A 14,842-nucleotide genomic window follows, 5' to 3' on the forward strand; every position below is an offset into this window, starting at 1 on the left:
GGAAATTCCAATGTGACCCGCGTTATGTTTATCTTATTTCCCTTCCTGTTACTGCGGCTGTTTGTTACGTAATTTACCATACGTCATAACAGGTGACGTTGTTGAGTCGTCTGCTACGACCGCATTTGGAGCGGGCGCTCTCTCATTCGGAAAGTAGTTGTCGACCTGGAAGGTCGTGGATCGTTTCGCGTGTAGTTCGATTAATTTTAATCAAATTTAACTGGGAGATTGGCTTCCTTTGTGGTTTAACCATGTGTCCGGTTGTGTTTCTCGCGTTGCTTTTTGGTTTCTTGCTATTATTATTGGAAATAACCGCCGCAATCCACGTGACCTTTAGCCCTTCTAATGTCACCGGGCTTCAAGAAGGTGAATATCGCGATGTGTCTTTTACTTGCAACGATACCGACGCTGCGAGTTTGGATAAATTAGATCTTCAGATTGCTACGGCCTATTCTGAAGACCCATACGTAGCCAGTGTCGAGAATCATACCTATTATTTTGACAACACTAATCGCGATTATGATGGTATTTGGAATGGTACTTTTCGCGTTAAAGGTAACTTCCTTGGCTTCAGTAGCGTTAAAATTAAAATGATCGGTTCAAAGGTCGACGCGAAAGGCAACAAAACACCATTTAACGAAGAAAGTGTTGAAAATTTGCCCATAACTGTCGTGAGAAAAAATTCAAAGTTACAAAAAATATTTATAATTTCCGTCGCTATACTTGTATCAGTAAATTATATAAATATGGGTTGCGCCCTAGATATGGGTGTAGTTAAGTCTGTTTTGGTTAAACCCATTGCGCCACTTGTTGGTTTCGCCTGTCAGTCCATCGTAATGCCCTTGGTAAGTACCTTTGACGTTTTACCAATACCAAGAAGTGATATCTAGTTTATAAGGGAGAAGGTGTAAGATGCCTAAGTATTCGCGCGCCATAGTCCCAGTCCCCCTTTCAAAATACAAGGGGGGACGTAAAAGGAGGCCGGGCTATTTCGCCTCTCCTCAGTCGGAAAATACGTAAATTTCGTCATTCGAGTCGCGCTGACGCGAGTTTTCAAGAACCAATGAGATGCTGGTTGTAATTTATAGGGTGTTTCCGCGAGAGTAAAAACTTGGGAGAAGAAATAGGGGGCGAAAACCGGTTTTCAGGGGATGTCAACATGGCGTCCTAACGTGGCCGGAGCGGGCAGCCGGCAAGGGGAGAGGAAAGGGGGAAGGTAACTTGACGTCACGCGCAAAGACGCTATAGGCGGGGACTAGCTCCGGACCTACGTTTGGACTGGAGATAAAGCTGGAAATGTGGCGAATTTGCACCTTCTCCCTATTAAACTAGAAGATATAACTTCATGACCAGGAGTCCTATAATTTCAAGAATAAAAATTATTTGTTCAGTACTTGTAAAACTCTAGGCTTTTATCTTGAGAGGGTAATTTAATTTGAATTATCGCGAAGGCTGAAACAATTTAGACTTTGTCTCCTACATTAATTTAGAATGAAGATTACACTTAATTAAGATATCAGTACCTTTACAGTACTTATAAAAAGAATGTTCTAACCTGTAATTAACTCCAATTTTAGGTTGCGTTTGTGGTTGGATATTTATTATTCACCGATGATGACCACGATCTTAAATTGGGATTATTTACATTTGGTTGCAGTCCGGGAGGTGGTGCCAGTAATATGTGGACCGTTTTATTGGGTGGAAATTTGAACCTCAGTATTACTTTGACCTTCATCAGCAATGTGGCTTCGTTATGTAAGTCAAAGTCAACAATATTAGCTAAAACTTTAGGCCTAGAAATAAACTCCCGCAAAGCTCCTAAACGTTTTATATTTGTCGAAATATCAGCGTAACCTTAGACTAGATATAATAACAAACAACATACTCTCTTACCATTACTAACACTATACAGTTACATTGAAATTTAGTACTATCTATATCTATATAAATCAAAGTCCTGACTGACTGACTGACTGACAGACTGACTGACTGATAATCAACGCCCAGCCCAAATCGCTTGCCCTAGAAGGCTGAAACTTTGCAGGAACGTTACTCATAAGTAGTAGGCGCGTACTAAGAAAGATTTTTCCGATCCGCCGCCATCTTAAAAAATGGCGCCCAGAAATGTAAAAAATCTTCTCTATGCAACAAAGTCCGCGCGTTTCAACCGATTTCACAAATATTTAGTACACGGGTTTCCTTTAACCTATAGACGGGTTGCTTGGTCTTTCGGGTTCGATTTGTTGCCATCTTTTTAAATGGCGGCCAAAAACTTAAAACCCTTCTTTATAGAATAATGTCCGCGTGAAAAATAATAAAAAATGTTCCGACGGGCTGACGGGCAACGCTGAGTGCCTTCGCTCCTAGGGTGCTACAAAATTATTAGTCATCTGTAAAATCTACCCATTCTTTATATCATTTTGATGGTAGTTCTTATTACACGCGAGCGACGCCGCGGGTAACAGCTAGTACTAGTATAATATTTCAACTCTCTCTACTACGTATTGATCAGCGTAACCTTAGACTAGAGGTATTAACAAATAACGTACGCTATTACGATTACTAACACTCTACAGTTACATTGAAATTTAGTACTATACTAGTATAATATTTCGTCTCTCTGTACTATATATTCAGTTACTAATGTTCCATAAACCCTTTCGGCTTAAATTGAACTACTAACTTTTGGAAGTAATTTTAATATAAATTAGGCTTAGCTAAATTTGCCGTAATTATACATTTAATCTCGTTTTAACATAACGGATAAAGATGAGGAAAGAAAAAGTACAAAATCTAAATTCCTAGAAAGATATAGGTTTTTTTTTTTTAGTTTCCCCTTAGGCAACGTTTTTGTTTTGTGAAAAGTATTTCATTATAAAAACCCCGAAACTGGATTTTTTTTCATCAATTGAAAAGAAATTCCGCGAAAGTTAAGTTAGGCTTAGTACAGGTGAAGTTAAGTTAGGCTTAGCGCAGGTAAAAGTAAGACAGTTGCACAACTTTCAGACCTTGACTCTTATCACGAATTTATAAAATCACGAACGATACTACAACTGTAGTTTATAAAAATTTATTGAATACCGGTACAAGCAGGGTTCGCTTATTAACATAAAATACATATCTTAATCTTGCGAAAGGCTACTATATTGTTACCCTATCTAAGTATATGGTATTATTGTTTTCGAAACTGGTTTTTCAAGTCTTTACGTTTATCAAAAGAAATTTTTAATTCTTTGACAAGAATGCTTCGTTGAATTCGAAATGAACATTGCGTAAATTTATGAATTTAAACGAGAAAATGCAGGTGTATTGTATTGTTTAATGTTGAATTTGATTGAAAAACAATCTTAATGGAAGAATTAACACTTGTCCGCTCGAAGGGCTCTTACAAGCTGGTGTTAACTAACTTTAAAATGAAACAGAAATAGACCTATATATTCTGACTTAAGTAATCTTGAAACCATTTCGGTTTTCCGAAAAAACAAAAACGGATTTTCCGGGCATTTTTGTGGTTCCAAGGGTTGCGAACCATAACTTGTTCGCGAGCTTAGAACCAACCCTTTACATTTTGCGTAGAAAACGGGTTTTACCATGGGTCCTTCGAAGCTTGAGGACCACTTATGGCCACGTGCTTTATCGCTTTTCAAATTACGCGCCATTTTTCAGCTGCTAACCCTAAATCTTTAATTTTCAAAACCTTACAGTGATGATGCCATTTTGGCTCTTCACGTTGGGCCGGTCACTGTTCAAAGGCACCATATCTCAGATACCATTCACCAACGTCCTGTCATCCCTGGTGTCCATGGTTGCACCATTAGGGATTGGCTTGTTAATGCAACGATACTTACCGAAAACCGCCAAATTTTGTCGCAAGATTATCGCGCCGGCTTCTATAGTCATGATCTTGTACATTGTCATCTTCGCCACGGTCACCAACCTTTACATGTTCAAGGTGATGACCTGGCGCATTTTTATATCGGCTTCCCTTAACGTCTGGATCGGTTTCTTCACTGGGTTGGTCCTTGGTTACTTTTGCCGTTTGGAGAATCGTGACGTCATAGCGATCGCCATCGAAACCGGTGTCCAGAACACGGGGATATCCATAGTTTTATTAGGCGTCTCTCTGACCCAGCCAGCGGCTGATCTGGCCTCCGTTGTACCAGTTGCGGCGTCCATCGTCACTCCTATTCCATTACTGGTGGCGTTGGTCATTAAAAAGTTCAAGGACAGATGGGACAAGAAACACAGGTATGCCCTAACGTCCAATGACACCAATAAAATTGCGAGCTCACCTTCAGATCTTAGTTCGTCCTTGAGTTCTTCAAGTGGTGACGAAAAAAAACCTGTTTATATTAATGGTGTCGTTTAATTACCAATCAAGATTGTTAAGCCTAACCAAGTATCAGTCAGTTCAGCGTGACTTTTTAGTGTTATTTACAGATATAGTTGTTTTTTCCATCGAAATTTAAGGAGTTGAGACTAGGTTTAGTTAGTTGGGTTATGGAATTTTTAACCATTTGCTAACTGACAGCCATGATGAATAACATCTTCGTTGTTAACAAGAAGTTATACCTAGTTTACTAGGGAGAAGGTATAAATTCGCCACATTTCCAGCTTTATCTCCAGTCCAAACGTATAGTAGGTCCGGAGTTAATCCCCGCCTCTAAATAACAACCAGCATCTCATTGGTTCTTGTAAACTCACGTCAGCGCGACGCGAATGACGAAAATTACAGTCATATTTTCCGACTGAGGAGAGGCAGCGAAATAGCCCGGCCTCCTTTTACGTCCCCCCTTGTATTTTGAAAGCGGGACTAGGACTATGGCGCGCGAATATTTAAGCATCTTTTACCTTCTCCCTAGTAAAGTAGATATCGCTTCTTGGTGTTAATTTGTCTACAATTTGTAAATATAAATAAAAATAGGCTTAAGGAATCAAATTAAAGGTAAGATAAAGTGTCAACTCCTTGAATGCAAATCTAAAAATATAGTTAACGTATATTTTAATAGAAAGTATTTTATAGAAATAGAAATAGAAATAGTATAAATATGATAGAATCTTCTTCTTTTGAGGTGTTTTCAGTATTTTCTTCCCCAATTTTCCTTCCAAGTACCATTTTTTAGGTATATTTATCCCTTTTCTTTACAATAACGGGTGTTATTTCCTTTATATATATGTATTTACAAAGTTAAACATATTCATAGCAATATCACGCACTAGTAAAAACCAAAATTGTTGGTTTTATTAGAATTAGAATACGTAAAACGCTTATAGACCTAAGCCTAAATCAAAAGATTGCCTTAATAACCTGAATGAATCTCTTAACGAGGTTACCTGAAATTCTCATTTTGAAATTAACGCACCATTTTTGAACGCAACTTTAGAAAAGTATTTTGATTAAAAATAGTGTAGACTTTTATGTCATTAATATTTTAGCGTACCTTTGAAGTATAGAGAAAGACTTAGGTTGTCGCGATCACGTGTTAAATGAAATTAATTATGAAACGAACGATTGGAAAAGTATTCAGGACATGTTTATGTTTATCTCGCCTCTGATTTACAGGTACCAGGAAATACCTGAAAAATATAACGAAACTGGCGGAGCTCTCTGATATACATTTGAAATAGGCTAATTGAAATTTAACTATTTTTATGAAATTAATATAAATTAAACGTAATTATTTCAAATTAGATGGAGTTATCATTTGTGTGTCCGCTTTTACGTTTTCAATCGTTCGTTTTTTGTGCGTTAGTTGCGTGAAACGTTAAGCCTAATTGTTCATAAATATAGTAAGCATATTTCGTCTATTTTAAACTTTTAAGCCTAATTCGTCTATTTGAAGCGGTTAAGCCTAACTCGTCTATTTGGCATTGTTAAGCTTAACTCGTCTATTTGGCATTGTTAAGCCTAATTCGTCTATTTAAAACGGTTAAGCCTAAATCGTCTATTTGACATTGTTAAGCCTAGTAATCATTCTGGCCTTTCCCTCCAATGTATTGTATTTACAATGTGCGCGCGTTTAACATTAGAAACGATGTATTTTTCTAAGAAAAAATGTTACAATCGGCGGTGATATAATTACTATTAATGTTAAAACACAAATTCGGTACTTAAAAATTTCCAACTGATAAAATGTGAATGTTGACTTTAAGAGTAACTATTCTTGTAACGTGATATAAGGATGTATTTTTCAATAGCGAATGTTAAATTATAAAAATAAATGCGATAGTTTTTACGCTATATTTTGTTTCGAAGGTTGAAATTGACGTTAAATAGTACTTAGGCCTTAAAGATAACATATTTATCTTTTTGGTAAAACGCACGTGGTTGTTTTCAAACTTCAAAAACTATTTGATATATGGGCCTTAGACAATTTATGACAAGTTACAGGGCACCCCACTGCCGCTATCAAGGAAATATGAAACGGAAAAATTGGCTACTATAACCATTTAATAGACATAAAGTAGGCCTAAATAATTTCACTTCTCCTTTGAATGATAAACGTACTCCAATCGTGGCAGGTGAATTTATTAAGGTGGTATGTATACTTATCATCGAAGGAACAATACAATAGAATTCTCGTTCTCTACCTTTACCACATATCTTTTCAGACAATCTGTAAGAAACTTTGCCCTAATTCTCTAGAAAAGTCGTGGGGGATTAAATAAAATATCTTAATTTCTCTTTTTAATAATGGTTTACACGTACTAGACAGAACCAGACGGGTTTTCTTCGAACGAATTTGACCTATTTATCTTATTGGAATTAAGGCGAAATTTCCTGGTGAAAAAAATTTCAAAGTTAATCCTTGTTATCATTAATGAAAAAAAAAAAGAACTAGGCGTAAACCTTAGTTCACTTCAAGGGCGTAAAATTTATTTAGATAAAGTTGTTTTGGGAAAGTTCCCTTCCCGCTCTGGTACCACTCGACTATATCTCTTTTTCTAGAGCTTAAAACAAAAGGGTTAAAAAAAATGAAGTAACCTTAATTCAAAATAGAAATAGAAGTAGAACTCTATGGGTTAGTTAGTGAGTGACGTAAATGGATGTGATATCTTTTTAGCAGTGTTGTTTTTGTTGGTATAATCTATAGTATGTTATTTATTAACACTTAAGTTATATAGAAACAGCGATAGATTTAATTTTAGAAGTAGGAATGGAGAACGGTTAGTATTTACTTCAGTCCGACTCATAGCCCAGTATAGAGCCCCCCCCCCCCCTTCAAAACGTAACGAAAAGTTTAAATTATCTTATTGGCTGACTTAAACTACGTTTTGATGACGTTGCTGACGGGGACGTCGAAAAATTCGTAATTCCTTTTTACCTTTGTCGCTATGACCCGCCTCTTCTTTCAACCCCCCCCCCCGGTCCCGGGTAAAGGGGTCCGGGACTTTGACGCGCTCCCAGATTACTCTGTTCTCCACTCCTACTTCTAAAATTAAATCTATCCCTGATAGGAATAATATTAAGGTACATTATCGACCTTTCTTTATCGAGGGTTAACGTGAGAATGGCGGCGGGTCTTTCTGCATGGGAGAGTGTGGTCTATTTATATCTAAATAATCTATTAGGCTAAAGTATCATTTTCACTTAACGTCGTGTTTATTTCTTAAAATTCAATCAACCGAAGTTGGAGGCAACAGAAGGTTTAATCTATTTTAATTCAAGGTGAAAACAATTCCGTATATTTTTTTTTTTAAAGTGGAAAATACAGTTTTATTTACAGAAATAAAATTTCACCATACCAAAGAATCATTTAATATTTATTCGTATTTATAGGTATTATTTTTATACTTTCTGTTAATAACTATAAACATTTCTAACAAGCGCAGTTGCAAGAACACATTCCAGTTTCACGTTTAATGCGGTTATTTTTATCTGTAAGCCAAGAATAGGTTAAAAATAGATCAAATGGTTTTTTAAAATTATGGGTTTTGTCATATACCTCTTTTATCTTTCTTGTTTCCGCTACTGCAACTGAAAATCATTTTTTCTCCAATCACGTGAGTAACTCTGGGGTCAGAGGTCATATTTCCAAAGGGAGTGACAATCTAAATGATTTAATTTTTTAAGTTTAATGTCGAAAGTCTATTTTTTGCTTAATCTTACGAATTTCGGCTCGGATGTAATAATTTGCGTAGCCTTCTTGCGTTCAACCACACAGTTAACGTTGGCTTTTTGGTTATTTTTAAGTAGTTTCTGTTAAATAAAGTTAAATTAGTTTAATGATCATCGGGGGGGGGGGGGGGTAATCGAGTATCAGCGCCATCCATACCCCGGTGTCGCCATCGAATTCCAAGTTCAAGGGCAATTTTGCGGATTTTGCACCGTTGGAAGCTGAACCTTCAAGTTCAACCCCGTTCAAACGGGCACCACGAAGTCCCTGAGGACTCGGAAGCTGTAATACCATCGTGGGAAGGTTAAAAGGTTAGTTTAATTTGTTTTTATTTGGGATTAAGTGTATCGGCACACCAAAACATGACCTTTTATTGAAAGTTGTAAGATTTTTCTTTAGGTAATTTATAGTAATAGTATTCTTTTAAGGTTTAAAATTAGGTTTAGTTGTGGGCGGGGAGAGCTAGTGGGGATAACAACCAGGGGAAAATTTGTACACCTTCGTACTACCATAAGTTCAAAAGATATGTTCCATAAGTATGACACTACCCATACTTCGTAATGATAGAAACTTAGTGAGAGCTAGTTCGAGAACGACAAGCGAGAATTGCAGACTACACTCGATTTTACAGTCCATCTTCCTATTTAGTCTGTACAAAGCCTTTGACAGTACCTCACCAGGTGTCGCTTTACGAGAATCTCTGACGTTTCACCTACGTCACTTAATGACAAGCTCTCAGTAACCAGTGACAAACTTATGGAACATATCTTATGAACTTATGATACTATTACCCTTTACTGTTTGCCAACGTAATGCCTTAACCTAACCCTGCCAACCTTCAAAGTAACCCACGAATTTCGAACAATTATATAGAAATATGTTCATACAAAGTTCAACAATTAATTTTAATGGGTGTATACTAAGTCGAATTTCTTTGATCAAAAGAATAAGTCGCTTCCGTCTGCCTTAGGGAGATTTTTCATTCAATTACTTTTGTGTCTGTCTCCGCTATATAGTTTGTTTGGACTAATTGCGCACCATTTGCCAAGCGTGTCTTTAAACTTTTTTTTGTAAACCTGTTAAGCAATAACGGAACCATTACCTAAAGCGTGAAGTTAGGTCTTTTATGATTTTTTTTTCTTTGCGCAAGAGGAAATCGGGTTAATTTCCAACCACCAGTTAAATTTAACATGCCAATTAAAACTCGTTTAGTTGGACGTTATTTACTATTTCCTTAGGCTATATTTAAATTTGTTACGTGATTAAACTATTTAATTTTAACGCGTGTTAGGTTTTGTGATCACTTTCAGATTACTTCTACACCGATTATAGATTTCGTGTAACTACTGAAGGTTCTGTAATTCCTATAAAATCCTATAGTTTTATAAGTATCCTATGCAAATGGGTACAATTTTTGCAGAATGTTTATAAAATCTTATATTTTCAATATTTTTCCGCAAATTTTTCCCGCCAACTTTTTGTGCCAATTTACCCACTCATTTTCAGTGCCATTTTATATATCAAAAGCTAGTGGTGTCAAGGGTAGGGCTTTTAAACATGCACATAATTCCTTTAGTATCTGTTCAGCGCGCCCACTGAGAACCCGAAGTCATTTAATTGGCTTCAACATGACACGTTAAAAGTTATTTTAAAATTAAATACGTACAGTTTCTGATGGTGCTAGACATGGACAACTTTCGATACTGTTAGATCTTATGTACACACCCATGAGTACCATGAGTCCGATGATAAAAGTCATTGATATCAAAGTCATAGCAGCAGTTCTGGTTATTTTTAGCAGATTTTCCGATGTTAGGGACCGGTACGCCTGTAGGAAAATAATTTAATGATAATTTAGCCCTCAAATATATCACCGAGACATTTTAGAGAAGGAATTTAATTCAACCGATTAATTGTAATTAGTACCATTTAATAGTTAGAACTACCAAACTTATTCCATTCCAATAATGAGAGGGAAAACCAAGTACCCTAATGTTAGTTAAAACCTACTTACCGGCGGTGGTAAATCACCGGAAACCATGCTATGGGTATCGGTACCGTAATCAACAACTGAGGCTTCCCTAGCTTTATCCATTTTGGCGCGCAAATTTTATTAAAACCGACCAGTCAATCACAAAGTTAACTTATGACGCGTTGCTTAAACCGCGCTATACTTTTAACTGAAGTTTTAACTTAGGAAACCACTTGAAAAAAAGGGCTTAACACTCTAACATACGGACCGTGACAGCAAACGTAAAGAAACAACCAATAGTTTAACAGAGTTTAATTTCTATAACAATTGGCAACGCTTTTTCTACGTTTCTACCTTAACTCGCAGAAGTTCTATTCATTATGGTTTTTTAAAAAAATTTGTTGTTTTGTTTCGCTCTGTTGGTTTATAGTTACGACGCCCAGAAATTTTACCAACTAGAAAATCATTCCCACTTAAATTCAACCTCCGAGGAAATAATTTAATGGAATTGAAACGCGTAGGTTCGTCAACAAAAATTAACTTTTTTCGAAATTGGCTGCGTGGATGTTTACAAAAATGTGGTCAAATGTACTTAAAATTATGGCGAATATTGTGGTATCTCTTATTAGGTTGTAGGAAAATTAGTTCAGGAGAAAATACTTATTTTAAACTTTTCCCACGTCAATATTACTTGTATGGGTGGCGAGATAAAAATTTATTTTTCCCTGTAACTCTTAAATGACTATACGTATGTCTACCAAAATTGGCCTAAATATGTATTTAGTTATTCCACAAATAATGGTCCAACTGATTAATTAATCCTCTAATTAGTTTAGGAGATATAAATGATTTTCTAATTCATAATCGTCATCAAAACTGAGTGAAACTATTAGTATGCAACAAACCAACTTGTTTCAGTTGCGTTAAGCGTATTATGAAAAGGGGGTTTATATGGGTCATAAATTGACTATTGTTTTCAATTCTAAACATAAAATTTATTTCACGATTGAAGTAATAAACTAATAATCGCAATGTAATGATATACCACACACACAAGGAGGGTTGTTGAACTTTTATTATGCAGCATCATTTAAAAATTAGGAAATAGAAGAAATATAGCATATAGTTTATTATTTTCAATAAAAAACGGTTTATACATAAAATTATGAATCACAAATTTGACTATCTTCGACAGTTTTAGACGCGGGCATGTAGACTTTGAATGAAAAGTTGGTTCTCGGAAATGATCCCGGGTTAATGAAATTGCAACCAGTGTTATTAACTTGAAAAGGTTCGCATTTATCTCCGATTACTGTGAATAATTAAAGATAATTAAGGTAGTTAAAGGGATAATAGAATTTAGATCATTACATATTAAAATAGAGCGCGATAATATCTACAAAATGAGACTAAGAACGCTCAAATCGGTCAACAACTATTGAACTTATAACTAAAAATATTTAGAAGTTTCGGAAAAATTATTTTTTTTTTTTTGCGATTTTGAAATCTTAAAAAACTCATAACATATTTAATTATGGTCCGATTTTGATGTTCTTTGTCTCAAAGTGTAGCTCTTATTATGTTCTATACTATGACGTAACTTAAAGTTAATAAAAAATGTTAATTACCAACTAAATCGGGCAAAGGATAAAGTCGTAACGCGTGATCAAAAGCCCAATAAACGGGAGAAGCATTTAGTGGTAATGGGCATAGATGAGCGTTTGAAACCAACGTTTTAACACACTATTACGCGAGATAAATTAAAATGGGGCTTAATGAAGACTCTAAGAAATTAAAATCATACCAAATTGGGTATATCAACTTCCTTGTTTGATTGCCACGGTGAATTAATTGAATTACGGCAAAATTTACTCATTAAATCTTCCCGAAAAACCACAATTTCCTGAGTTCCATATTGAATTCGACAAGGATTGGTTGTAAAGATAGCATTAGGAATTTGTTTTGCAAAGTCTTCCGTTACAAAATTTGAAATGGGCGGCCTAAAATTTAATTACAGTTAGTAATTAAATAAATTAACTTAATTAAACCAAATTTATTTTTATCTTTCAAACCTGGGTAGAATTGTAGTTAAACCAGGATCATTTGGACCAGGAACAAAAATAAATTTAGATTTTTGAACTAATTCAGAAAATTCTGTCAAGATTTTTGCCAAATTTTTGAAACATTCTAATTAAATGATTAAAAAAAAAGTAAAAACATTCATTAAAATGTTCAATTAAAATTAGCAATAATCATTCATTACCCTTTAAAGTTTTAAATACAGCTTTCCCCTTATAACATGAAACAAAATTTCCAATTAAAACAAACGCAGTTGGTGGCATTTCAGAATATCCAGCGAATAACGTTTTTAATTTCTCCATAACTTTAATTTGATCTATCCAAACATCAGATAGAAAGACAATCATAGAGTCTGGCGTTTTTTCTTCTAAGAATCTGACTTTTTCCGAGTTTCTTGCGATAATATCCGAGGGACCACCAAAATAGTTGACGTTACCATAATGCAATCTTTTAAAACGGAAAAGATAGTTGAAGCTGTAATTTTAAATCCATAATTACCATAAAATTTTACATAGAGGTTGAAGCTTCCTCTGAAGGGGGAAAACCAATAGCAGTAGCTATGAATGTTCCATCTTCGTAAGATCCTTCGGCTAAAACCATGGAACATTCGGTAAAAAGTCCATCCTTGAAGGTTGTATTGCTTAAATCAATTGGTAAATGACCACTAGGATCTTCAATAACGAATTTTCTCTGTTTTGATTAAAAGATACGCTTAGTTTTTATATTAATTAGACTAGTTTTAAGTCTTCTTACATGGCTGAACTGAGATAACATCCCTAAAATGAGGATCCCACTATGTGATCCACTAGAACCTAAAAAATATTCCACAGGTTTCAAACTAAAGGTTTTTTCTGATGAGAGATGATTAACAGTGTTGAATATTCGATGGCGTTTTGTTCTTTGTAAGATTAGTTGATATCTTTCATAAAATAACCTCCATTTTTCATCAGGAATTGAATATAAAGATGTTGGGACTTTGGTGTCTAACTCAAACTTCTTTCTTTCAATACTACAAAGATTATATTATATAGGAGGTTCAATTAATTAAATATTTAGGATTATAAGAATTAATTTACTTGTAGGTAAATCTTGGGACAGTGAAGGCATTTATAACAACCAAAATATCAGTTTCTTTTGACTCCAAGTCACTACACTCTTTGATAACTTTGGCAATGTCATCTTTACCAATGATTGGTGTTGATAAAGGTTGTTTTTGTAAGGTATCTATTAGTTTTTCGAGCCATTCGGAACGTTCTTCGGCGTCCAAATTCACAAAAACATTAACCAAAGTCTTTAAACCATCTCTAGAAATGTAAAAAAGTATTTAGTTTTGTATAAAATAACTTAAATTGTTATATTTAAGGAAAGAACTAATTACTCTTTTAAAGAATATCCATTGATTTGGAAATATTTCCTAATTTCCAATCTAATCGCGTTAATTTCGCTCATTTTCAAACTATTTAAACGCAAATCGAAATAGCACGTGTTATGGCGTTTGACAGATATTCCCGCCAAATCTTCATAAGCAGACAGTCGCAAGTCACGTGACTGACTTACAAAAACATCCGGGTCAAGACTCAAGGGGTCAATATAAAGGAAGTGACGTCATTAATATCGGTGATGTGTTTCTCGATGAAGTAGGCTTAGCGTTAGAAGCCGATTAAAGGTAATTTAATTATAATTTCCGCCTTATTTATTAACATTTAAATTAGTTTATGATTTGATATATTGAATTAGTTTCTGAAATGTCGGGGTATAACGACAATCAAGGCTTTTACACTGGCCAACCGTCGTGGAATGCGGGGCAACAACCTGGATACAGTTATGACATGGGCAATCAAGATTATGTCCCAGAACAAGATTTCATGAAATTTGATTATTCAAATCCTGCCGAAAATGAACCTCCAGCGAAACAGTCCTACAGTAGCTCTTCTCAAAATTTTGGATATTCCGATAACACGGGTTATGGTGGAAGTATTCTAACCCCAGACAATGGCCCAGCCTTTTATCAAGAAGGTAACGGAGATAATTACGAAGATGAACCACCTCTTTTGGAAGAATTGGGGATCAATTTCGACCATATTCTACAAAAGACTATCGCAGTTTTGAACCCGTTAAAGGATCCAGACGCCGTGATTCTATTAGAGACTGATTTGGCTGGCCCATTAGTATTTTGCTTAGCCTTTGGAAGTTTTCTTCTACTCAGTGGCAAAGTTCAGTTTGGTTATATCTATGGAATTGGCGTTTTGGGTTGTCTCGGTCTTTATCTACTCTTAAATCTGATGAGTATTCAAGGAATATCCATGGGAGCCACAGTCAGCGTTTTAGGATATTGCCTCTTACCCATGGTGGTTTTATCCGGAGTTTCAATATTGATATCTTTAAAAGGGGTTTTAGGTACGGTAATAGCCACAGCTGTAGTCTTATGGTGTGCCATATCAGCTTCAAAACTGTTTGTCACGGCATTAACCATGGATCATCAACAACCATTAATAGCGTATCCCTGCGCTCTATTATATGGAGTTTTTGCTCTGTTAACAATGTTTTAAGATTATTTCTTTTTCTTTCCCAAACAATTTCTTTTATAACTTAGACCCCTAATTAATATTTTCATTTTTTTTGGAATTCCCTTGCAAATAAATAAAGTTTAAAATTATATATTTTGTTATTTATT

The 14,842-nt window shown here is 35.2% G+C and overlaps 4 protein-coding genes across 5 annotated transcripts; 2 read left to right on the forward strand and 2 right to left on the reverse strand.

Annotated features, from left to right (window-relative positions):
* Positions 1-86: 86 nt before the first annotated feature.
* On the forward strand, positions 87-6,241 carry LOC149651587 (ileal sodium/bile acid cotransporter-like). The gene is made up of 3 exons (XM_089848562.1): positions 87-845; positions 1,578-1,755; positions 3,705-6,241. Exons 1-3 carry the CDS (start codon positions 252-254, stop codon positions 4,367-4,369), a joined length of 1,437 nt encoding a protein of 478 aa, XP_089704688.1. The 5' UTR covers positions 87-251; the 3' UTR covers positions 4,370-6,241.
* A 1,422-nt stretch (positions 6,242-7,663) lies between these two features.
* Msr-110 (DUF3736 domain-containing protein Msr-110) lies at positions 7,664-10,358 on the reverse strand. Its single transcript, XM_089848564.1, has 6 exons — positions 10,132-10,358; positions 9,784-9,945; positions 8,277-8,399; positions 8,111-8,200; positions 7,947-8,052; positions 7,664-7,879 (listed from the first exon to the last, which is right to left on the reverse strand). Exons 1-6 carry the CDS (start codon positions 10,210-10,212, stop codon positions 7,821-7,823), a joined length of 621 nt encoding a protein of 206 aa, XP_089704690.1. The 5' UTR covers positions 10,213-10,358; the 3' UTR covers positions 7,664-7,820.
* Positions 10,359-11,155: 797 nt separating this feature from the next.
* Positions 11,156-13,703, reverse strand: PolE2 (DNA polymerase epsilon subunit 2). Its single transcript, XM_089848565.1, has 9 exons — positions 13,547-13,703; positions 13,245-13,472; positions 12,922-13,177; positions 12,680-12,858; positions 12,353-12,615; positions 12,162-12,276; positions 11,894-12,089; positions 11,718-11,832; positions 11,156-11,401 (listed from the first exon to the last, which is right to left on the reverse strand). The coding sequence occupies exons 1-9, from the start codon at positions 13,615-13,617 to the stop codon at positions 11,253-11,255; spliced, it is 1,572 nt and encodes a 523-aa protein (XP_089704691.1). The 5' UTR covers positions 13,618-13,703; the 3' UTR covers positions 11,156-11,252.
* Positions 13,704-13,745: 42 nt separating this feature from the next.
* Positions 13,746-14,824, forward strand: Yip1d1 (Yip1 domain-containing 1). 2 transcript variants are annotated; one of them, XM_089848566.1, is made up of 2 exons: positions 13,746-13,834; positions 13,906-14,824. In XM_089848566.1, exon 2 carries the CDS (start codon positions 13,914-13,916, stop codon positions 14,715-14,717), a length of 804 nt encoding a protein of 267 aa, XP_089704692.1. In that variant the 5' UTR covers positions 13,746-13,834; positions 13,906-13,913; the 3' UTR covers positions 14,718-14,824. The 2 variants fall into 2 exon arrangements, with proteins under 2 accessions (XP_089704692.1, XP_089704693.1); XM_089848567.1 differs by having other exon boundaries at positions 13,753-13,834; positions 13,881-14,824.
* The last annotated feature ends 18 nt before the right edge of the window (positions 14,825-14,842 follow it).

The sequence above is a fragment of the Phalangium opilio genome, unplaced genomic scaffold (genome assembly GCF_054372755.1).
Source record: "Phalangium opilio isolate 3A_F unplaced genomic scaffold, DU_Popi_V2 ptg000082l_1, whole genome shotgun sequence".
Taxonomy (NCBI): Eukaryota; Metazoa; Arthropoda; class Arachnida; order Opiliones; family Phalangiidae; genus Phalangium; species Phalangium opilio.